General features: G+C 47.7%; 1 protein-coding gene and 1 long non-coding RNA gene across 4 annotated transcripts in view; one reads left to right on the top strand and one right to left on the bottom strand.

The window, feature by feature from the left end:
* Nucleotides 1–279: 279 nt before the first annotated feature.
* Nucleotides 280–11969, bottom strand: LOC137763933 (uncharacterized). 2 transcript variants are annotated; one of them, XR_011073866.1, is made up of 4 exons: nt 11484–11969; nt 4338–5956; nt 1187–1294; nt 280–784 (listed from the first exon to the last, which is right to left on the bottom strand). It is a non-coding gene; the product is annotated as an uncharacterized lncRNA (long non-coding RNA). The 2 variants fall into 2 exon arrangements; XR_011073867.1 differs by lacking the exons at nt 280–784; nt 1187–1294 and adding an exon at nt 1670–2720 and having other exon boundaries at nt 11484–11968.
* Nucleotides 11970–12649: 680 nt separating this feature from the next.
* PDGFC (platelet derived growth factor C) overlaps nt 12650–24423 on the top strand; it is a 219625-nt gene continuing 207851 nt past the window's right edge. The window contains exon 1 of one of the 2 annotated variants that reach the window (XM_068542379.1): nt 12650–13007. In XM_068542379.1, coding sequence (XP_068398480.1) covers nt 12785–13007 — 223 coding nt within the window. In that variant the 5' untranslated portion in view covers nt 12650–12784. The remainder of the gene's footprint in view (nt 13008–24423) is intronic. The other variant, XM_068542378.1, reaches the window with a different exon arrangement.

Below are 24423 nucleotides of genomic sequence, written 5' to 3'. Positions count from 1 at the left end.
AATATGTCCAATAGTCACCATAGTAACAGATACAGAGTCTCCTGTATGTGCCTCCTGGTGTTATCGACGTGAATAACCACACAATATTAGATTCAGAGGAAGGCAAAGAACAAATCCATAGCAGAATGTCAGGAGATAAGTTTTAATAATTGTAGTGTTTTTAATTTACATTGAAGTCTAGAAGATATTAATATTCATTATTATGATATAATGATAAAGGAAATGTTTCCTTTTGTATCTAGACAATATTAATATTAATGCAAACACAATTTGCGTATGTATAGAAGACAGAGCCATCAATCAATATCCTTTCGTATTGCTCCATGGAGTTCAAACATCACAGGCTTGCCACTGCAGAACCACCAGTAGAAGCCAAAGCAGAAACTGGCCACTGTCACTTTGTAACTCATATTCATATGAAAAGATAATGACCAAAAGCAGTATAAAAATCCTAAACTGTTAAACACTTGAAGAATAATTTGGATAATAGTTTTTTCTAAACACATGGAAATTTTGATTATAGGATCCTTATCTTTCTCCCTTGGGAATTTTTTTTCCCCTTTCTTCTTTTTTTAGATTTCACATTCTTCCCCCTGCCCTCCAGTAATTTTTTGTTTGTTTGTTTTTTTGTTGTTTTAAACATTTAAATTTTTTTAGAGTGATCTATATACTGCCTCTGGCCAGAAAAGTCTTTAAGGCCAAGGCAGGCAGGTCTCTAAGAAATCATGACTGCTCTGATGTGACGTCCAGCTAAGTAGCAGCTCTCTGGACACAGGTTGTTTCCCTTTAAAGAAAAAAAAAAAAAAGAAGATCCTTTAAGATGTAATTGTCTCCACACAAGAACGACTATGAGAATAGATATTTTTTCCAGTAAAAAAGAAACAAAGTGTATATTGAATCGGAAAGTGTTGGAAACAGAATCCTGAAATCAACCAGGTAAACTTTCATTTTTGCAGTTGTAGAAACTAAGGACCAGACAAGTTAACTCTTCCCTGGGGTTAAAGTCACAAATCTAATTGTGGTGGAACACAGAACTTCCAATTGTGTGTACTTCTCATCGTAACATGCTGTCCTACAATAAATTAACATCCTGCATCAGCATTTGGTATATTGTAAAACATTTTAAAATCTTTCAAAATTAGATTACTAATGAAAGCTCAATCCTAGTTTCAGAAATATATGCTACCTTTCTCCTGTGAAGTTTTGTGTCTGATCAAGTTCACCAGGGACATTTACATGAGGCAGTGCCTGGAAACTCCATACCTCAGCAGCTGCAAATGCATCATTTCAGCATCTGCGGTGAAAGGAACAAGGAAACTATCATAGACAGCATTTTTATTTATTTTTATTGAACTATAGTTGATTTACAATGCTACATTAGTTTCAGGTGTACAACACAGTGATTCAATTTTTTTACAGACTATACTCCATTTATAAACAGTATTTTTAGGTCACAATAAATAGCATCCATTATCATGAACTTAAAGCGTCATGAGTAATTATATTTTATCTAAGCTCATTAAGGAAGTGTTTTTCATGACTGTGTTACGAATTAATTAATTTATTTCTAAGAATAAAATCTCAGCATATGCTTTTTAAAAATTGTTTTTTATTGAAATATAGTTGATTTACAATGTTGTGTTAATTTCAGGTATACAGCAAAGTGATTCAGTTATACATTCATATATATATATATATACACACACACACACATATATATTCTTTTTCAGATTCTTTTCCTTATAGGTGTTAAAAATATTGAGTATAGTTCCCTATGTGCTGTTTTTAAAGTAATGAATTGGTGTCAGATAAGACAAAAAATCATGAAGTGGCACGTTTGGTTCAGGCCATGTCAGTTTCTTTATTTTGTAAGATATTAACTCAGAGCTGAAGTCTAATACTTCACAGTAAAATTAACTGCCCAAAGCACAGGAGATGCAAAGTGAATTGTCCTTTCATTAAATTACTTTACGTATGAATCTTCATAAACAGCTACCCTTCATATCCCATTGCAGCTCGGTGGCTCTTGAAATTTCTTCTCCCCGGGCAGCAACAGTCAGCAATTATTATTTCAAAACCACATGCTTTCACACACATACATGTTTTAAAATTGTAACTCACAAATTTAAAATCTAAAATTAAAAAAACAAAGGATTTCATTTGACAGCATACTTTCAAAATAGGAAGAAGATACTTTCCTAGAAGTTGTTTTTCAAAATGATGACATCTTGGCTGTAACAGATTGGCTATTAGAGTCTTGTGAACCATCTGTTACATAAGATTTTTCTCTCATAACTCTATTTAAACCATTCAGGCAATACAAATTGGGCTGTTTGCCAGGCTTTAGAAATAACCTTGTAATATTGGAATGAGTATTACCGTAGGACTTCTGCAAAGACAGATTCTGCATTGCTTCCATTTTAGAACGTGCTCACCTGGTCTTCTTTCAGCTCATCAAATAAATAAAATTACATGAATAATTTTCACTTAGGTGTGAGCCTAGAGATTTGTACACTTTGGCTCCTGTTTTCCATAATTCAGCTCTTCCGTTTACAAGCTCCCCAACTCTGACTGACAGCCAAGCAAGAAAATGAACTCCACACGGTCCAGTCTCCGCCACTGTGTCAGGAGGAGCTGCGCCTCATTCATTTCTCTTCCATGAAGATTTATCATGGGTGTAACTGCATTTGGCTACTTCATTTGTTTATTTCACTCACCAGCTATTAAAGGATGTGTTCAACATGGAAGTGCACACATGCAGAGTTAAGCGTTGCGGTGGGCAGGCGGTCCAGGGGTGGTTAGATTTAAAACAAGAAAGAGAGAGAAGGCACGATTTCTGCCATCAAAGCGTTTACAGTCAGTTTCAGGGAGGGTTGCATCAGCAAAACTAGAGGATATTATCATTAATTTGGGGGCAGTGGGGTTAAGGGTTTGTCCTAGAAAGTTTTTGGAAGGATGAGACTTACCCTGGTGATGACTCAGTGATGGTGAGAAAAGGAGAGAAGTTAGGGAAAGACTTCTTTATGTAGCCAAAAAAATTACTTAGTGTTATCTTTATTTTAAGACACCATTAATGATAAAATCCTCCACTGAATTAATAACAGCCTTTTGGAGAGGAAAAAAAAAGATGTTAGCTTGTACCTCTGACTTCAATGCTTAGATGGTGACGGGGCATCTACACGGCCTCCCGTACTGGTTGGACACCTTCTGTTAGAGGCAGAGTGATGGTCGAAAGCAGGGACTCGAGAATTAGACTTAACCAAGTTCAAGACCTGGCTCTGCCACCTACAGCCTGAGTGGTCTTAGGTAAATCGCTTAGCCTCTCTGTTCTTACTCTGCTTCTCTGTAAATCCTATTGAGTACACCCATCTCAGACAGAGAAAGACAAATACCATGTGGTATCACTTATACGTGGAATCTAAAATATGACACAGATGAACTTATATACGAAACAGACTCACGGACATAGAGAACAGACTTGTGGTAGCCAAGGGGGAGGAGGTTGGTGGGGGATGGATTGGGAGTTTGGGGTTAGCAGATGCAAACTATTATATACAGAATGGATAAACAACCAAGTCCTACTGTATAGCACAGGGAACTATATTCAATATCCTGTGATAAACCATCATGGAAAAGAATATGAAAAAGAATGTATATATGTGTATAACTGAGTCACTTTGCTGTACAGCAGAAACTCACAGAACATTGTAAGTCAACTATACTTCAATAAAATAAATTAAACAATAATACACCCATCTTGTATGTTTGCAGTGAGAATGAAGATGTGAGTATACATGAAATCTTTAGAATGGTGCCGGGCACGTGGTAGAGTTAGCGATTATTATTTGATAAGTGCAGTATGTTAAGTACTGGGAAAAAGTAGCTGATAAGAAATGTAAAACAGAATAGAAGAAGTCCCAGATTGAGCTATCTATAACTGTGGAGTGAGCATAAGAAAAGAAGCAAAGACCAGCAAGTGTGAACACGGGAGCTGTGGTGCATCGGAAGTGTGAGACCCGGTGGGTAAGGAAGAGCAGATCACGCCCAAGGAGAATTTTTTTTTCTCCTGCAGGTAAGGGGGAGGCCCAGACTTTTAGAGCAGGGCTCAGGCTGTGATCAGCTTTGTGTTTAAACAGAGGAAGCTGGCAACCTGAGGACAGCTTTCAGGAACATTAAGAGTGGACCGGGCAGAGTGCAGTCTGCAGGGCTTTCTGCAGACTGTAGATAATGCAAGAGGACAGGTCACATCACGGGTGGAAACACACACACATGAAGATGACTGGATGCCCCAAATCAGGGGGAACTCACTGAGGGCAGCAATCATGCCTTTTATTTACCTTGTAGCTTCTTGGGTCCAGCAGCATGCATGCATCGAAGCTCCCGACAGATTGCCGTCTTGGTCAAATCCATGATGATCTCAAAGGTCTGCGGTCACAGAAACTCTGTCTCCTACTTAGAACGTTCACCTTTCCCCAGAAACAAGTTAGTCACCTCACTGCCTTTGCTTTTTCCTACTTCTGTCCTTCAGAAACTGATGTGAATACAAATCATGCTTTTCCTTCATCACAGGTCGTCAGACCCAGGAACACAGAAAAGGCGATTTTATGGCAAAGTCTTCTCGCTAAGAATCAGGGCAACAGACCCTTTTCCCTTTGGATGGTTTCAGGAGATTCATTTCACATTTCTATAGCCACTAAAAAGGGTATTCCATCTAAGACACCGTGATGGTTTCATTGACTGAGTGCCTGGTTCCTGTAGGCTTGGGGCAGTCCTTTTGATGTGAGACCAGAATCAAAATGATGTATGTTTGTCGTTGGCAGTAGAATTTTTAAGTTACATATTTATGACTAAAACGGTGTAGAGTCATAAAATAAACACCAAGTGCTTAATATAAATGTACATTTCATAAGTCTGAGATGTCTTTTTGGAGACACTCGTGGAGGAATGAAAACGTGATGGTTTAAAGTGCCAGCACCGGAACCAAGTACCCGCATTCCAATTCTGGCTTCAATACTGATGCAGAAAACTCCGCCTCTGTGCACCGGTGCTGAATGGAATCTCAGAGACACAGCTGGGTGAAGTAGAAAAGAAGAGCTTTATTACTTTTCCAGGCAAAGGGGGACACAGCAGGCTCCTGCCTTTGAAAACTGTGTGTCCCAACCCGGAGGATTTGGTGAGGAGGTTTATAGCAATGGTTCCAGGGCGGGGTTGCCGATAAGGGTCAGGGTGTGAGCAGGGCCTGTGCTCCTTTCATCTGGCCTCAGGAGGTCTCCTGATGAGCTTCTGTGCTTCCTGTCTTCCGGAATGAAGAATGCTTCGTCTTCCATTTGATGGGGGTTTTAGTTCTGTAAACAACTCAAAGACATTGTTCTGTGCACCCCTGGAGGGGGAACCGGGACCCTGCCCCAAGGCTGCACCATTGTTTCCGGACTGCTCTTCCCTGGCCTCTGCATCCCCTCCCTTCCCTGATTTGCAACTGTTTGAACCTCCATGGGAAGCCCATGGACGCTGGAGCCTGCTGCCTACAAACAAGAAATGGGGGACCGAAAGGCTTCCGAGACCAGGAGCCCCGCAGGGTCCTGCTTGGTTTTGCTACTCACAAACATGTGACTCTGGTCAAGTTACAAAGCCTTCCTGGGGCTCAGTTTCTCATCTTTAAAATGGGGATTGTATTCATAGTTATGCACAGAGTTGTCGTTAATTAATTTAGCCGTCATTTGTAGAAACTCCATTGTAGAGTACTTCATTGTGGACATTTCAATCAAAAAGGTAGTAATGTGATAACAGCTCTGCAGGATGTAAAATGAAAATAGGCTACTATACTTCACAGACTAGGTGACAGTCGATTCGTGTACCAGACCACACAGATTCCGAGGGATGGGACGTTTCTTCCCCCTTCAGGGCTGAGAATGCTGAACGTGGGTGTACACGGTGATGACCGTCTTCAAACAGAAATCTAGGTAGGCAGGAAGGAAGAGGTATTAGGAAGTGCTCTGAATTGTTAAAATAGTGTTTTTTAACAGACGCATAGTATAATCATTTGCCTCAGTAAGTGTGAAAAATAGTGGCTAGAATAATTGGCTGATTCTCACATTTTTGTTTGGTTTTATGTGTGTCTAAAAAGTTATTCAAGAAAGAAAAGAAAGAACGAATTTTTTTCCACACTAACTGTCCAATGGGACAAAAATTGATACCGTGAGTGTCTTTTCCACTCGTATATCCCTTCAGATACAAACGGAATTTATTTCAGGAATTAGAATTTCATTTGAAGACTTTTACTCGCCTGAGGGCTTAACAGGTCGCTGGTTAGTTCTTGTCTTTGGCCTTTGAATAACTCCAGCCTATCTAAAAATACCTTCATAAAATTATCAACGAAGATGCAAATTTGCCTTGCCATAGGGCTTTAAAAAAACACTGGAGACCAGGAATTTTGAATTAGAAACACGTGGAGGGATACACATAGAAATGGTAGGCGTGAAAGAAGCCTAGACTCTGACACCTAGAGTTCATCATAAATTGATTCTTCCAAGGGAACAACTGGGAAAAGAGTGTATTTCCTCCCAGCCCTGATGCTGTAATTCGGTAGCAATCACGAGCAGGAAGAGAGGAATGAGAATTCCTTCCCCTTTGTCCTCAAAGACAAGGAGATAGATTCTTTGACGTAACTGCCCACAGATGGTGCAGACTGAGGCATTCCCTGGATGACTAACTTGGCCAGGATAAACAGGATGCTCCTGCTGGCCCACGCTTTGGGTGGGCTTCGACCCCAGGCCAGCTTTCCGATGCCTTAGTCACCAGCCTACCTCCAGTGACCCAGATTCAGTCTGGCCCAAATCTTTTATTTAGGCTGCTCCAGAAAGATGCTAGCTGTCTCGGCACTGTGCTCTTGAACACGTGGGAAAGTTTGTCTACGTACGCCAAGGTCTACCCCAGATCAAACAGGGGGAGGGCAGTCATCATGAAGAAAACTTTGGGAAACATGCAAAAGCTTCACGTGAAACGCGCTGGAGTCTAAGGGGAGTCGGGAGACAAAGGTGACCTGTACCTGTCACCGGTAGTGTCTCCCCAGGCAAATTCTCTATCTCTCTGCAGTAACATGGGGGAAACTCCGGGTTTCCTCGAAGGATTGGTGGGAAGATGAAATGAGAAAATATACTTCAAGGTATCTAACAGTTCCTGGGACATGACAGGTGCTTCACAAAGTAAATCTGAACCTGAATGATTCTCTCCTCACTTTTACTTTCCCTGGTTGCCTTCTGTTTAACTAGCAATCTGCGGGGAAAGACATGCTTTTTACCCTCCTAATTTCATGAAGGACCAGTAAAAGATAATCCAGACAATGAGCAAGGAGAGACTGTGGTCCGGGAAGATGGGGAAAGCATCAAAGCCAACTGTGCCCATAGAAATAAAATTTGGGAAAATAAAACGATGCCTTAGGATGTCGCAAGGCTGTTTTAGGATAGAAGAGAGCAGGCACTTTTCTGACCATAAAGATGACAGACGGCTGAGAGCAGTAATCACAGTAGAAAAGGGCTATGACAACTCTTTGAACTATCCTGAACTTCAAAAGCAATTGAGGGAACCTTGATGTAAGATGAGTTAAGCTCTCTTTCCCTGCCTGCTAACAAACAGCACTCTTTTCACATTCGTGAAGTTGCATACTGAGGCTCTGGGCCCCTTTTACAAAGGCTGACAGCCAAGGAAAGACTGCCCTTGAAACAATGATCACAAAGTGAGAGGGTCCTTCTCTCATGACCTCTGGAAGAAGGGGCTCACTGTCTGAGAAAGGAAGATCTGTGGCCGTGTCTTGAGTTCTTTACTACGATTTGTCACCATGTGGACAGAAGCCTTCATAGCCTACACATGATTTCGGGGGAGAGAAAAATGACATTTATTGACTACAGGATATGATCAAACACAGTGTTTGGTGGTTGTCCGAATTTTCAGGGGGTGCCCCGATCTCAGGATTGTTCCGGATGCCACCCGTGGGCCTCTGTGGAATAGTAGGAGATCGGATGCCCGTGCTTGGCTAATGACGATAGAATTTCCTTACGATGTACAGCTCACTTATGTACTGTACTGTTTTTCTTTACCTCGGAACCACACTTGGCATCTTCTGATGATACCAAACAGATATTAAACATTAAAAGGCGGCTACCCACGCTTAATTTATTGTTTTCCTGAATTCAATACAATTCCTGGCACTTGCCTTAGTCAGTGATTTCCAAACTCTGTTTTCTCCCCTTCTTTCTGGTTACCCGTAGAATTTCTCTTTCCCAACCAGGGTCAAAACAGGTGAAAGAATTACCATGACTGGACGGACCTGGGGAGAAGCACCTGGCCATCCTCTCTTGCCGGCCGCCAGGCACCCCGGAGCTGAGGCCAGGAAACAGGTCCTAGTCCCGTATCATCACAGAAGCACAATTAAGTTGAAAAAGAACTGACATCACTACCTGTCGTGGCTTAGAGAATGGAAGAATTCTAAAGCAGTAAGAGGATGGAGGCAGACCCCAGTGTAAATTTCTCCTGCAAGGAAAAGGGGCAGAGAGGATTCTAGATCAAGGCTGTGCTGCCTGTTAGCAGTGAAGCCAGCCTCAGTCCGGGGTCTTCCGTCTCCCGGTGAAACAATCTTTCGTTGTGGTGGTTCTGAGTTGGCCAGGGCTCCTCTTTCTCTGGGGCTGTTTCTGGCTACTTACTCACTCTGGGTTCTGAGTCAGATAAGCACTTCTGTGATTTTGACAAAAAACCTTTGCATACTCAACCGTGATTTCCAGAAGGAAACAGCAGCTTGAGTTCAATGGGCAAAGCCACCTCAAGGCCGGTCCTTGTGTCCTGTGTCTCTGGGCCACACACCTTTAGCTTCCCACCTCCGGACTCCCCTCCCTCAAAAGGCCACAGTGAGAAAGTACATCTGCTTCTCTGAGAGTGGGGCCCCGACACAAGCCTCTACTGTTTGCCTCCGCAAGGCTTTCTGACTCCAGCTGTACATGGGCAGGTAAGACGTGACCGATCTAGATAAACAAAATATAAGGAAAAGTGTATTTTCTGTTTTTAGGGTGGAAGAACAGAGTATTAATACATCCTGAGATGTCTGAAGAGAGCGAGGTCATGTGTTTCTCGGGGTAATTGGAGAGAGTGGAGAAAGAAAAGCATGATTCTGAGAGAGATTTTACTTCACTTCTTCTTTCCCCCAGAACAGTCTTTATTCCTGCTGTGATCTGTGGGCATTCACTTTGCTTACTAACGACACCCCCAGCTCCCAGCCTCGTTTAAATGTGTATAGAAGTGTTGCTGGGCTTCCCTGTTGGCACAGTGGTTAAGAATCCACCTGCCAATGCAGGGGACACGGGTTCGAGCCCTGGTCCGGGAAGATCCCACATGCTGCGGAGCAACTAAGCCCACACGCCACAACTACTGAGCCCACGAGCCACAGCTACTGAAGCCCATGCACCTAGAGCCCGTGCTCCACAACAAGAGAAGCCACCGCAATGAGAAGCCCATGTCCAGCAACCAAGACCCGATGCGGCCAAAAATAAATAAGTAAATTTATTTAAAAAAAGAAAAAAGAAGTATTGCTAGTTAGTCATTCTAGAAAGTAGTGGACATTTCAGTTCATAGCGCTCTGAACTTCAGAAACTCCCGCTCAGTCATCTGCCACTAAAATACTGAAAAGTTCTGGGAAAAGTCAAAATCGTTTTGCATGTGTCCCTGTGTGTGTGTGTGTGTGTGTGTGTGTGTGTGTGTGTGTTAGGACTGAATCAGAAGAAGAGCAAGCAAACTTGTAATATTTGATTTTCTGGGCAAAATATACGGCCCCATGGTTCCTGCCCTCCTGAGTATTAAGTGATTAGTTGAATGGATAGTTGGCTTTAAATCTTATTTCATTTCAAAAAAAAGTTAGTAGCGACACCCACCCTCCCTCCCCCCAAAAATGATCATGGCTAATATCCGAGTACCTTCCGGCATGTTCCTCATCAGGAATTTGTAGGTGGCACTCTACATATATTCAGCCGGAGTGGGCACGCCTGCCGAAGGTTTAAGAAAACACGAAAACCACAAAGAATGTTCCCAATTATTTTCTCCTGGTGGGCGGAACAGATGCCTTTCCCCAAGGAAAATGCTTTAGGCCAAAACAAAGCCATATTCATTCAGAACCCATTGTTTAGTAACTGTGCAGACTCTGGGTTATATAAAATTTACTTTCGATGCAAGGACCCCACTTTCCTAGGAAGGGTTTATTAGCAGAATGGAGCAGAGGATGATACAGTGTTAAAACAATCAACCTTGCCAAGGGCAAGAGCAGTTCAAGAGACACTAGTGCAAGGACACGGGAGGGAACCCAGGCAATGGAGATGTGGGCGGATTTGGTCTGGAGTCCTGCAGGGGCACCCGGCGGGCTTTATTTATAAGGCCAGTGCCAAAGCAATCTGTAGACTATGGATGAGGTGAAACGCAGCGGTGGAGGATTATTCTAGATCGTGTGTAACTTTTCAAATACAACCTCCATGCTGAAATTCCAGGGCGAATGTAAGTGACTCCATTCAAGGAACCTGTCAGTCAGTCACGAGTGTTTCGTTATGAGCTCCCTGGGCCAGGCACTCTTCTAGCCAATATGAAACGATACAAAAGAAACGGTAGTCATCACCCTTATCATCTCGTGAGAGCAAATGGATTAAATCTGCACACACACACACACACACACACACACACACACACACTCTATGTGGGTGGTCATCAAACTCAACGATATAGACATAGAACAGCCTCATTTAGAAAAATCCTGATTAGGAAATTAAATATACCGAATTCAAAAATCCGGGGAGCGATTAGTTTTAAGACAAATAGATTAGAGTGTGTTCATAAAGCATGTCTTTTACGTAACGGGTCTCCTTAAGCTGTTAAAACTGGGAACTCTCCCCCGGATCTACAGACCACGCTTAGAACATATTTACTGCGCAAATGTGGATTCACAGTGGCCTTGAGAAGCCGCTCAAGTGAATACACTGCCAAGGCCTGTGTCTGCTAAACCGCAGCACCTTCAGGGTCAGAGACTGGGCCTTCCTTATCGGCCTTAACGTCCTGCCCTCTGAAGACAGACGTGGTGAAGCAGCAAGAATGACCCCACGGGAGAGGTGAGCAAAGGTCTCAAAGGGGAGTTGAGCCTCGGAGAATTATAAGAGGGGAAAAAAAGAGAAAAGAACTAGGATGTTACAAGCAGAGAGGTCAAGTTGCCCGGGCTCGGTGGGCATCCGAGCAGAGGAAGGGGGCTTGCCATGTTCAGCGGGAAGGCTCCGCCCCGAGCTGGGTCCACGGAGGTGGCGTCCCCGCCCGAGCGTCCCTGCACCTTTCCCAGGGCGGCTCCCCTCCGTACTCACCGAGGGCCTAGCAGGCCGGGAAGGGCAGCTGGCTCCTTCGGCAGGAGCCCTGGAAGTCCGCCCGTATCTCAGCTCACCCCCTGGGGCTCCATCCTTCCCCGGCCTTACCTGGTCCTGTCGTTCGCCTCGGCTCTTTGACAGGAGGTGGGCGCTCTTTGTGCTTTCTGCCCTGCCACTTGCTTGACAACTAATTTGAGGCAGGCTTCACGAGGGCAGAGCCTTTCGCCTGGCTTCACGTCTGCAGCCCTAGAACAGTGCCCGACTCAGGAGGCATTCTGTCCCTACAGTGTTTGTTAAAGGAATAAATGGTGTTCTTATCCCGGCCATTTGTCTTTCCTTTTACTTTTTTCCACTCCCTGCTCCAGAGGGCTGGAAGCTGGAGGCAAAGACCTCCCTGCGTTCCGGTATCCCTTCTTCCTCGGGCGCAGAAAGCCTGGCCGAGGGTCCCAGCCCGGCCCTCTGGGGACGGGGATGCCCTCGGGAAGGAACGAGGAGCCGCGGCCCGGGGGGGAGGGCCGGGGGGAGGCGGGGAGGCGCAGGAAGTTCTTCCCTCGTCCCCCGGCTCGGCAGCGCCCGCCGCGCCCAGCCGGCTCGTCGCGTGGCGCCCGGGGAGCCCGGGCCGCATCCCCCCGCCGGGGCCCCGCGGCACCCCGCGCGCGCGCCGGCACCTGCCGGACTGCCCGGGAGCGCGGGACCCCGGCCCCCCCCACCCCCGGCGCCGGGAAGGTGGGGAAGGGGAGGGGACACGCGAGGTCCGCGCCGGCCTGCTCCGCGCCCGGGGCCCGCCCGCCGCTCCGCCCGAGCGCGGGGGAGGGGACGCCCGAGCGGCCCCCGCGCGACCCCGGCCGGACCTCCGGCGCTGCGCGGGGCGGGCGCGCGGGACCGCCTCCAGGTGCTCGATCCGCGCCGCGCGCCGGGCGGGGAGCGCGTCCTGCGGCCTCCGTGCACCGGGCCCGGGGCCGCCTCGGCCGGGACCCCGGCCCCGCTCGGGACCCCCCCGGCCCCGGCGCCGCGCCCGCGCCCGGGCCTCCCCTCCCCCTCGGGCTGGGGGCGGGGCGGCCGCGGCGCCCGGAGAGCGCCCCGACCGGCAGCCCTGCGACCGATCGGGAGGTGCCGGCCGCCCCGCGGGCTGCAGGCCGGCCCCGCGCGACCCCCGACCCGCCGCCGGGCCGTCGGCCGGCTGACAGGTGCTCGGGGCCCTGGCCGGGGACTCGTCGGCGGCGCGCGCGGCCCCCGCGTCCCCCCCTCCCCCTCGCCTTCGCCCCCATCCCCCCCCCCACCCCCCCCCCGCCGCCGCGGCGCGGCGCAGGATCTGTTCAGACCTCGGGGAACTGGTTCAGGTCCAGGTTCTGCTTTGATCCTCGGCGCAAACTGGAGACGCCGAAGAGGGCCCTCGGAGAAAGCCTTGGATGGGAGGATGTGGGAAGGAGCCCGCGGGGCTCGGCGGCGCTGAGCCCGGCCCGCAGCCCCGCCGCCCCGGTGCCCGCCGCCCGCGCGCCCGCCCGCTCAGCCCAATGCTCCTCTTCGGGCTCCTCCTGCTGACATCCGCCCTGGCCGGCCAGAGACCCGGGACCCGGGCTGAGTCCAGCCTGAGCAGCAAGCTCCAGCTCGCCAGCACCAAGGAGCAGAACGGTGAGTGCCCCCCGCTCCGTCCCCCGCCGCGCCGCCCGCGCCGCCCGCGCCGCCCGGCGCGCCCGGGCGGGACGCACCCCGGCCCGCGCGCCGCGTTCGCGGAGCTTCCGCGCAGCCTGCGGCTGGGGCAGCCCGAGTGTCCCCGCCGGCGCCGCCGCTGCGCGGACATGCTGGGAGCCCTGGGGGGCGTCAGGGCCAGCGCGCTCGCAAGACCTCTCGTCGCCGGAGTCCTAAGTTCGAGAACTGCCTCTAGACCCGAGTCCGACAAGAACGCGTCCTGGCATGTTTGACTCTCCTCCGAGCTTTTTGCCCTGGGGAGGGGTGTCCCAGGACGTGTGTCAGCCTCATTAATTGAAGCGCTCGCGGTGGAAAGGCATCAATTAAGCAGTAAGTAGATAGCAAGCCGAGAGGTCGAGGGGCCCCAAGGACGTGTGCAGGGGGGAATTTAAAAAAAAGTATTTCTCTTGTGCTCTTTTTTGTTTTTTGTTTTTTTAATGTGCCTTTGTACTCCTGAAGCCCTTACCTTTCTGGTGGTGTGTTTTTATATGCGATGGTGAGTGACTGCTATTTTGTGTGTGCTGGAAACGACTTAATCCTGCATAGGAAATGAGAATTACTTTCAGCTTTCAAGTGTACCTGAAATGTTTAGAAAACTCTCAGATGCAAGTTCCCTTGGGCTGGGATCGCACAGAGCCGGAGAAAGGCTCCTTTCATAAAGCCAGGGCTGCTTCAGGGTGTGTAATTTGCTTAGCCTCTGAACCCCATATGATTTACATCATTCAATTTCTAAACCCTTTTGCTCTTGATCTAACATTATGAAGTCATTTTTGAGACTACTTTGTAAATAGAAATTTTATACTGCACATGAAACCACAATGTCAATGCAGGCTGTCTAAAATTAGAATATTAAACACCCTGTTTACAAGTGGCGGCTCTTGGTGTTATTTGAAAAGAAATGTACATGTTTTTACGGCTTTGTATGCCATCTGTTCACAATGCAAGAAGGCTGTCACTTCATGAACCAGGCGAAATGAACATGAGCAGCATACCTAGGAGATCAGAATGCCCTGTACTGTGTGTTTAAGTCACAAGCAACTTTTTCTGTATGTTTTGGGGGGTGTTTCAGAGCTTCAAGTCTGAATTGAAACTCTCCAAAGTGTTCACCTTTAAGAAAGCACAGAAAGTTCTAGAGTCCAAAAAGAGAGAAAATAAGGATTCCTGGGACCTTTGTAGCCATTATCTGTACTCGTTGTTTGGGCAGCAAGACGAGGCATCACATTTATCAGCTGATAGTACTGTGGTTGCTTCTTACGACTTGGTGATGTGATGGGACGGGGCACCTGCAGGCTGCTTGAACTGCTGATCAAAGGGATCCATCTCTAATCACGGGGACTGCAGAGGGCCGGGGCCGTGGGGACGGGGCGGGGGGCGAGGGGGGGATCAAAGAAGCCACAGCGCCAGTTGTACCCTGGCAGGAGACGGATCAGACCAACCTCTGTTCTTTATCACGTAAAATAAATGCCCAGTTCAAAATATTGCTTCTTACTGGACCAAGTTTCCCCAAATGACCATGCACCGTATCTCTGGCTCCTGGCTTCTGGTTTTTGATTTTTTCCGTCCCAGGTCCCTTCTCCTGATGCTCTGACTTACGTATCAGGCCTGTCCTGGCGTCTCTCACCTTCCCGAGCCCCTTCGCGACCCGTGCTTGTCATTGTCCTTTCCGTGTCATTCTTTCTTGTGGTCCACGTGCCATCATCGCTTTGTGACGAGGCCCAGAACTTTCACCGGGGTCTTTGGCCCCTTTCCGGGGTCGATTCACCCCCCTCCTGAGAAGTGGGTTCGTGAAGCCAGGCCACACACATTGTGTTGCCGTCAGAGGCTGGGACATTTCCATTCCTAGGATGCATGATGCTAAAAATAGCCGCGTGGTTTCCTAATCTGTGTGCAGAGGACTGGTCTATGTTTAGCCTTTGGGAGGGTTGGCAGCCGGAAGTAAGTGGAGGTGGAGGAGCCGCTCACCTTGCGGTGCTCAGCCTGAGACGCGGGCGGCCAGCGCTAGGGGGCGGTGTAGAGCTATCTTCCCGCGCATGGAAGGTTCCAGGATGCCGGGATAACAGGTGGGTGCTGAGGAAGATCCCCGGGAAAGTGAGCGGCTGTGCTGGAACATTCCCCTCTCTTTGTGGCTTTCAACTTTTCCGCTCCGTCATGTGGGCATTTTTTTTTTTTTTTGCCCTCTTACTGAATTATGAGTGGTTTCTGATTGCCCTGTTGCTCCTCGCAATTCAGGTGAGAGTCTAATTCCCCCAGTACAGACCCACCTGCGGGTGCCACATAGAAAGCGCCATTCGCCCAGTCTGTGCACTGCGTCATATCCAGAAAGGTCTTCGAAGTGCTAAATGTGAGACGTCCAAACAGTCGGAGCTCATTCTGTCCACCGCTGACCACCCCCCCCTCCCCGGTGGAAGGCTACTCTCTTCCCTGGAGGATTCCAGAGCCTCCTGTGGGGCTGACTCCATCAGATCCCCAGGCCTGCTCAGCTTCAGAATCAACTGGGTGTCCTGAGCCCTGTCATACATGGAAATTGATTGCTCTAGCCGATGCTGGGCACCTGGATTTAGACTGGGGCAAGGGAGGCACTTCAACATTAGGTGTGAGGGGTCAGTGTCACTTACCCTGTTATTAGTTACTTGTTTGTCACCTCAAAACTCTGTTGCAGTTCTTGCCACTTTACTGGAAAAATAATTTTATCCTCCAGGACTATGAGGTGCCTTTGTGTCTTTTTTTTTTTTGGCCTCGCTGCACAGCTTGTGGGATCTTAGTTCCCAGACCAAGCATTGAACCTGGGCTCCATGAGTGAAAGCGCGGAGCCCGAGCTAACCACTGGACCACCAGGGAACTCCCGCCTTTGTGTCTTTCATTCTTAATCTGACTGCTGACAATGAAGTCTCACATATCCACCAAGGATCTGCCCCCAGATTTAACGTAGAGAGGGAGATGAAGGGTCAGAACGCTGACGCAGGTGGGGTTTCTGGCCTGGACGCGCTGCACTGCCATGGGGAGATGGCTGTGGTCTGCATGAAACGGGTGAGTTCTGGGATGTTGCTTCCGGGCTGCAGCAGAGGGAATCAGGCGCATCTCAAGCGAAACGGAACACAGCTTACTTTATCGCGTGTGTTTAGCCCCAGTAGACGCCAGTCACAGGGTTGTCGGTGGGATAAGGCCTCACCTACCTTGTGTCACTGGGGAGGGATTTGAATTTACCCATAGCCCTGAAACATGCTTCTGACTGTTCTCCTGTTAACTGTTGTGAGTGTAGATTTGGGATATGTCTCTGTTGATCAGGATTTTCCTTACGAACATTATTTTTAAAAATTTAAGTGCAGTTGATGTATAATATTGTGTAAGTTACAGGTGTACAATATAGTGATTCACGATTATTAAAGGTTATACTCTGTTTATAGTTACTATAAAATACTGGCTACATTCCCTTGTGGTGTAATATATCCTCGTAGCTTATTTTCAACATAATAAGAGCATACCTTCTAATCCCCTACCCCAGGTTGCCCCTCCCCCTTCCCTTTCCCCACTGAACATCATTCATTGTTTGCGCACTTGTCCTCAAGGGCTTCTGTGGCCTGTGCAGCCATTTACTCTGGGGACACATGGTCCCCTGGTAATGCCTTGCTCAGTTCGTGTATCTTGTGTTTACGGCTTTTCAGTGTGTCTCTTTCAGTGCCAGCTTACCCCTCCTCCCATTGCCAGTGTGCCCATATCCACTCCCCTCCCCTCTGCCCTAGGTAGCAGCTTCAAACCTGTATTTGACTGCAAGGCAGATCGTCACAACCTTTAGAATAGTGTCCAAGAGTACATAGCTCTGCCCGAGGACCCAGGGGACTTTCCTGTTAGTCTATAAGTTGTCGTGCATGACCTTTGTGACATTTATTTTTGTTATCTAGAGGTTTGTTTTTTTTTTTTTTTTTTTAACTTCCTCCTGGTTCTCTGCTCTGTTTGGGGTAGTTGAGGAAGTTGGAGAAGCGAAGTACCATTATGTAATGATGAATATTGCTTTTCACCATAGGTGACAAAAAAATCCCCCTTCTATTTTATGGTGACTTTTCCTCTTCTCCCAGCTGTTACCTTCTACCCTTAATCTTATAAACTTGGTGTTTACCTCTGAAAGGTAATTAGAAAGTACAAAGGTCTGTACGAAGCCTCAGGGACTATATATCATTTGTTGAATAGTTGTAAATAGATGCTGGGGGCCGACCCTACACTTTCCTCCTTGGTGCATTTTGTAGTGCCCTGTGTCGGGCACCAACGTCTTAGCTTGGTTTATTCTTAGTTCATCCTTCCTGAAACTAATTCCTTACATATCTTTTTGACATTCTCTTCTACTACATGTTTTTTTCAACATTTTGGTGCAAAAATTGTTTTATCTATAAACTTGCACACTTTTTGTAGAAATAGAAATCTAATGATAATGTGATGTATGTTAAATAAAGAATAATTGAATCAGTTTATTTGTAATGTCCCCCTTCCCCCCAAAATGTTCCCAAGACTGCTAAACATTTCCCCAGACGTTTCTTTTTAAAAATATTTTATTTTATTTTATATTGGAGTATAGTTGATTAACAATGTGTTAGTTTCAGGTGTACAGGAAAGTGATTCAGTCGTACATATACATATATATATATATATATATTCTTTTTCACATTCTTTTCCCATTTAGGTTATTCCAGAACACTGAGCAGAGGGGAAGTTTCTCCTTGTATCAACCAACATAGTAGAAGTCGTAATAGAAGTCCCTTCATTTACTTGGTCTGCTTTTGATGCCTCTGATGGTTTTATCTGCAAGTGTTATCCGTAGCCAGGATATCTCTGTATGACGCTCTATAATATCTGTACGCTCATTGCTTAGTCTCTGTGAATTATTTTTCTCTACCACTGCCTCCACCCGTGATTTTTTCCCCTTGCATCCCCCTTCTCTGTCTCCTGGGGATACGTCTAGTGGTTGATTTTTGGCTGGTAAGCACGGGGTACGACCACACCCATTGTGGAGATACTGAAGCATCCCCAGTGGGTTGAGAAGGAGCCCGGCCACTCCGCCAGGACAGATGGACCACCTTTGAGCAGAGCTGCAGCGTTAATGCCCGGCACAGCTGGGGACATCGGGAACACTGCCCCAACCCCGCTGGCCTCCTTCCTGATGGATCCCTGCACCTGCCACACTGATGCTCAAGCCTTTTGACACTTTCAGCTGTGGACAGTTTAGTTCACAGGGGAGTTAAAACTCCCGTCTCTTCTCCCCATTGCTGGGCACTCGGGCCCGGCCCACCTGCAGCTTGAAGGACCCGGAGAGAAGACAGGGTACAGCCTCCTTCAAGCCTCCTTCCTGCAGCAGCTTTGCTTCGAGCCTGTCAAGGGTGGAGGCCTGGGGGTGAGATGGGGCAGGGGACGTGGCACGCGTGGCTTGGGATTGCAGCCCTCAGGTGCCTGTTCCTGCTTCCCCAGGCAACACCGGGCAGCTGCTTTGGCCTGGGTACCACCTTCCTGCCATCTGGGTTAAAGAGACCACCTTCTCTGCGAGGTCTTTTTTCTAACCACTTTCATTAACCACCCCTGTTTATCACATCAAGGGTAATTCACCGCATAGCACTTACCACTGTGGTATTCTGCTTGTTTATTGGTTTATTTATTGTCTCCCTGCCACCCCTGTAGAATGTAAGGTCCCTGAGAGCGTGGCCCTGTCTGACTTGCCCTTTGTGGGTGCGCCAGCACCTGTAACTAAGGGTGGCATAGAGTAAATGTTTGTTAGATGGTTCTGGATGTAGTGCCTTGCTCAAGCAGGACTCTGCTGTTGCCTGGAACAGCAGCCCGTCTTGGAAGGTGGCTTTTTGATACTGCAACTTTCACCATTGCTTGACTTTTTGCAAAGGAAGATGCACTTGCTTATTGGTTGGGAGGGGAGCCGCCAGTGAGAGTTCTACTTTGTCATCTTGGTAAATGTACCACGTGACCAGGAGCGTGTGTACCAAGCCGGTGGGTAGGTTTCCTAGAAGTGGTGCTTGTTACTGTCTGAAAAGTGCCACGGGGGTGTGCACGTCTGTAGTGCTGCAGCTGGGCCGCATGCACGTGATCTGGACCCAGGACTGCGCAGAATGGTGAGGTTGAATGGCCGACACACTCCAGCATCAGTGTACTTCCCACCTTCTGCTTGCGGCTCACGGAGAACGTGCACAGGCTAGAAATCCCCGGTAAATCTGGCAGGTGGGCCGTCAGGGCCGGAAGGGTCCCAGGAGTCCGTCCACAGCGATGTGTATGGTGAGGCCTTGTGTAGGCCTTGTGTAGACCGCCGAGGTGACTTTGTCAAGGTCGCGCTGGAGGGTAGCCGGGTTCTACTGCTTATGGGCTGATATGTTTTCCTTCCATGGGAACCAGTGAGGCAAATGGCATTCTAGTTTCAAAATTCCAACACTTGGCATAAATGCATTTCTTTACTGTTTTAGGAGGTTTCGTGCTTTGGGGGTTGTAAGGGCAGCTTGGGCTCCCTTGATCCTGAAACATTCTTCACAGGCACGCTAAGGACAACGATCTCGGAATAATCCTATTAATGACGCAGAGCACATACTCTGGCTAAGGTCTACAGTAACACCTCTGTTGGGGTAGAAATCTGACAGTTTGGCAAATGACTTGAAATACTTCCTTTAGAATTGTTCCTGTGACGTGCTGGGATCGAATTTGCAGCGGGTCCGTGGATGAACAGTGTTTATTGGCGTATTTTGCCGTGTTTCTTTTTTTTTTTTTTTTTTAAAGGACATTTAACATTCAGATTCTTTTATTTTTTTTTTTATTTATTTAAATTTATTTATTTATTTATTTTTGGCTGTGTTGGGTCTTCGTTTCTGTGCGAGGGCTTTCTCTAGTTGCGGCGAGCGGGGGTCACTCTTCATCGCGGTGCGCGGGCCTCTCACTGTCGCGGCCTCTCTTGTTGCGGAGCACAGGCTCCAGACGCGCAGGCTCAGTAATTGTGGCTCACGGGCCCAGTTGCTCTGCCGCATGTGGGATCTTCCCAGACCAGGGCTCGAACCCATGTCGCCTGCATTGGCAGGCAGATTCTCAACCACTGCGCCACCAGGGAAGCCCTTGCCGTATTTCTTGATGCTGAGGAGGAAGGCTGACGTGGGAAAGCTTGGTTCCACTGCGGGGTTTCCTTTTCTTTTCTTTTCTTTCTTTCTTTTCTTTTAACAATTTTGAACATTTTATTTAGCAGGATGTCTCAGTGGTGAAGTACCATAGAAGTGAGTAAATAAGCATGGTTTAGTGAGCTCTAGAACACACAGCCTGTTACTCCTTTGCAATGGATGTAATGAGTGACTTGAGCCTTTATTTACACTATATTACACAGGGCATTCTATTCAGAGGTTCAGACTGCTCTTAAAGTCGAGAGCATCGAGGAGATAAATTCGTAGCTGTGGACTCGACCGGCTTGCCTAAAACAGGATTCATTTACCTTTTTAAAAAATCTTGTTTACAGAGTTCAAAATCTGAGAACAAATGAGCCACAGTTATAAAGAGGAGTTGTGTTAATTACATTTCTCCTTCAAGCCAAGTTCGTAAGCGTGATGTTTTCGGTAGCATGAGCTCATTCTGTGGTTTAGGCCAGGAGGATACATTTCAAATGGAGCTCAGCCCCTCTTATCTGCCATCTGCCTTCACGTCGGACTTGCTGCCCCACCTTCAAGTGGTTATTCCCAGTCTCCTGGTGATGGGGCAGCCGCTGCCCCCGGACATCTGCCTTGTTCCAAAGCCAAACCATCTTTGCCAGGCTGGCTTCACTAATTTTGCGTTCGTGGTGTTAGGCTTAATTCCCTTTTATTTTCAAACTGTGATTTTTTTTTTTTTCGGATTTGGCATTTTCCCCATTGAAGAGTAGTTGAACCATCTCTCAGTTAAGGGATGGTGTGTCGGGTTGTTGCAGTGTCTGGGGTGGGGGCAGGCAAAGCGGGGGTCTGGCTCCTTGAGAGAAAACACCATCCCCGGACAGCACGAGGCCCGTCGATGGAAACCAGTGCAAGAACGCGGCTCTGCGTCGCTCCTGGGTACCCCGCGCGCTGATGAGAAACCGGCACACGCTCCCGGGAAGGGCGGTGTTTGGATGCCGCCCTGGGGGGCGATTCAGTGGGACCCAGGGGTCCCTGGTGGGCCTCTGGTTTTGTGATGTTGATGATGACCCCCCGAGAGCCCGCTGGGTGCGGCGCTGGTGCTCGGCGTTTGCAGACGGTCGACAGTTCATCTCTGTGGCCTCCCCGTGCGCTATTGGGAGGAACACCGAGGCTAGGCTGGCCAAGGTCGCACAGCTGGCGAACGTTTGGACCTGGCTCCGACTCCACGCCAGGACTCAGACACGCGCCTCCCCCGTCATGAGTTAATGGCCTAACGTTTTATTAGAACACTGTTTTTAAACAGCAAATATTTATGAGCGTGTGCTCTGTGCTGAGCTCTGCCCGAGGTGCCGGGTACACAGAGGAGGAGGTGCAGCCCTTGCCCTGGCGAAGCGCTGTCCAAGGAGGATGGCGGCTCTGGAGTTTATCTCCAGGTCTGTTAGTTCTGGGCTCCAGGAGCTGTGGGAACGCAGAGGGCTTTACCGTACCCCCCAGATCCTCTGGTGATGGACCAGGTGGTGGATTCCGCCCGGAAAAGAAGTGCATGGAGAAAAGCTCCCACGGGGAGATGACGTACTTTGAAGTGGGCCTGAGAAGGGAGAAGAGGAAAGTGCTCTAGGCCGAGGGGACAGCCTGCAGCCCAGGATAGAAGCAAGTCGGGGGTGTAGGATGAGCAGGGGCAGGGGAGATGCCAGGCCCTGACGCTGTGTGCAGGGCAGCTCTCAAACAGAATCCAGGAGAAGGTTGTCTTCACTCTGCAAACAACAAATCCTGGAGAGGACGTGGAGAAAAGGGAACCCTCCTGCACTGCTGGTGGGAATGTAAATTGATGCAGCCACTATGGAGAACAGTATGGAGGTTCCTTAAAAAACTAAGAATAGGGCTTCCCTGGTGGTGCAGTGGTTAAGAATCTGCCTGCCAATGCAGGGCACACGGGTTCGAGCCCTGGTCTGGGAAGATCCCACATGCCGCGGCACCTGGGCCCGTGAGCCACAGCTACCGAGCCTGCGCGTCTGGAGCCTGCGCTCCGCAACAAGACAGGCCGCGATAGTGAGAGGCCCGTGCACCGCGATGAAGAGTGGGCCCCGCTCGCCGCAACTAGAGAAAGCTCTCGCACAGAAACGAAGACCCAACACAGCCAAAAATAAATAAATAAATAATAAATAAATAAATTTATAAAAACAACAACAACAACAACAACAACTAAGAATAGAACTACCGTTACGACCCAGCAATCCCCCTACTGGGCATATACCCTGAGAAAACCGTAATTCAAAAAGAGTCATGTACCAAAATGTTCATTTCAGCACTATTTACAATAGCCAGGACATGGAAGCAACCTAAACGTCCATCGACAGGTGAATGGATAAAGAAGATGTGGCACATATATACAATGGAATATTACTCAGCCATAAAAGAAATGAAATTGAGTTATTTGTAGTGAGGTGGATGGACCTAGAGTCTGTCACACAGAGTGAAGTAAGTCAGACACAGAAAGACAAATATCATGTGATATCACTTATATGTGGAATCTATTGATTCCGTGTAAAAAATGATAGAGGTGAACTTACTTACAAAACAGACTCAGAGTTACAGACATGGAAAACAAACTTAAGGTTACCAAAGGGGAAGGGATAAATTAGGAGGTTGCGATTAGTGGATACACACGACTGTGTATAAAATAGAGAACCAACAAGGACCTACTGTAGAGCACAGGGAGCTCCACTCAGTATTTTGTAATAAGCTATAAGGGAAAAGAATCTGAAAAATCGTATATATATATGTGTGTGTGTGTGTGTGTGTAACTGAATCACTTTGCTGTACACTTGAAACTAACACAACATTGTAAATCAACTTTAATTTAAAAAAAGGAAAGGTTGTGTTCACGTTTAAGATTGAGTCGAACCTTTTTTTCCAGTTGCTTTCTAGGCAGGCAGGTAGCAGTTCCGCTTTGGTGCGAGAGGCTGAGGGCTCATTGGGGTTTTCTTGGGAAGTTCTGAACCGGTCCGAGCGCAGCCTGCACAGCCTCAGTGACACTCAAATAAGCTAAGCCTGTGTCCACGCCATCTCTGCTGCCTGCTTTATGTAAACAAAGTGCTAATTTCACACTTCATTCACAAAACGGATGGCATGCAGAAGGAGGCTGGGTGTGGGACAGGATGTGCTAAAGGGGCAGCACGCATAGGATCAGTGTAGTGAAGCTATTCCCTTGCAAGGAGCAAGGAAAACGGCCTTTGTACTTTTAAGGGAAAGGATTTTGAATTTCCTGGAAAATTAATTCCTGTGAGGTTAGTTTGCATTGAGTAACCTCTGGGGAGGTTCGTCCTGGTTCCTTGGACCCAATGCTAGAAATATTTTGAGGTATTTAAGGATTTGAAATGAATGCATTTGATGTGATGTGGATACCGTGCTATGTTTTTTGAAGCCAGGCCATTTGCATTCCAGGAAAGCCTTGTTCGTGAGTGGGTACTATTTTAAGCTTCTCAGTGTTTGCGAGATGGGGCTGGGCTTCTGTGCTCGACTGCCCAGCTGGCTCCTGCACCTGCCTTGAGGGTCACTGCAGAGATCAGAAACCATGAACAACAGAAGCTGGGCTTGCGAGGGGCTCACCTTGTGTTGTTTCTGGCAGTTATTTTTGCTGGGTGTTTATATGGACATCTGTCTTTTAAAGAGTCCTATTATTTATCTTTTTTTTTTCCGACTGAGGAATGAATCACAGCTTGTTTCCTGTATTGCCACACACAGTCATAGGCTGAGGTGATTAGAAATGCAAATTGGGAGTCATTAAAGCGTTACAATGTCTTTTTCTGTGGCAACAGGCGATGTTTAAAATCCGTGTATGAAGAAGGAACGTTTGCTTAAAATGTGATTAAGATGGGAACAGATGAGAACAAAAAAGTATTCAGTTCCTTACTGGAAATGTCTTCCTGGGTTCGGAAAAAAGGGGAACCTGCAGGGTTCATTTCTGATGTATCTGACTTTAAACCTGAGGCATGGTGGTAGGGTGCAAATGGTTTAAGAACACAGGAAGAACACAGTAACTTCCAGCATTTTCATGTTTTTCTTTGGAAATAGACTAGACTCCTTCTTACTAGAGTGTGACTTGCCACCTGCTTAGCCATTCAAAGGAGGCTGAACGCCATAAAAACGAGAAACCGAATTGGCTAGTGCACATCGAGGGCCAGAGACGGGGTGTCCTGGAGGCGGGTCTCCCCTGCTGGTAATCGGGTTATGTTGTGGGTAATAAAAGATAT

This window comes from Eschrichtius robustus, chromosome 4 (assembly GCF_028021215.1).
Source record: "Eschrichtius robustus isolate mEscRob2 chromosome 4, mEscRob2.pri, whole genome shotgun sequence".
Classification (NCBI taxonomy): domain Eukaryota; kingdom Metazoa; phylum Chordata; class Mammalia; order Artiodactyla; family Eschrichtiidae; genus Eschrichtius; species Eschrichtius robustus.
This window is presented reverse-complemented; position numbering and strand designations above follow the sequence as displayed.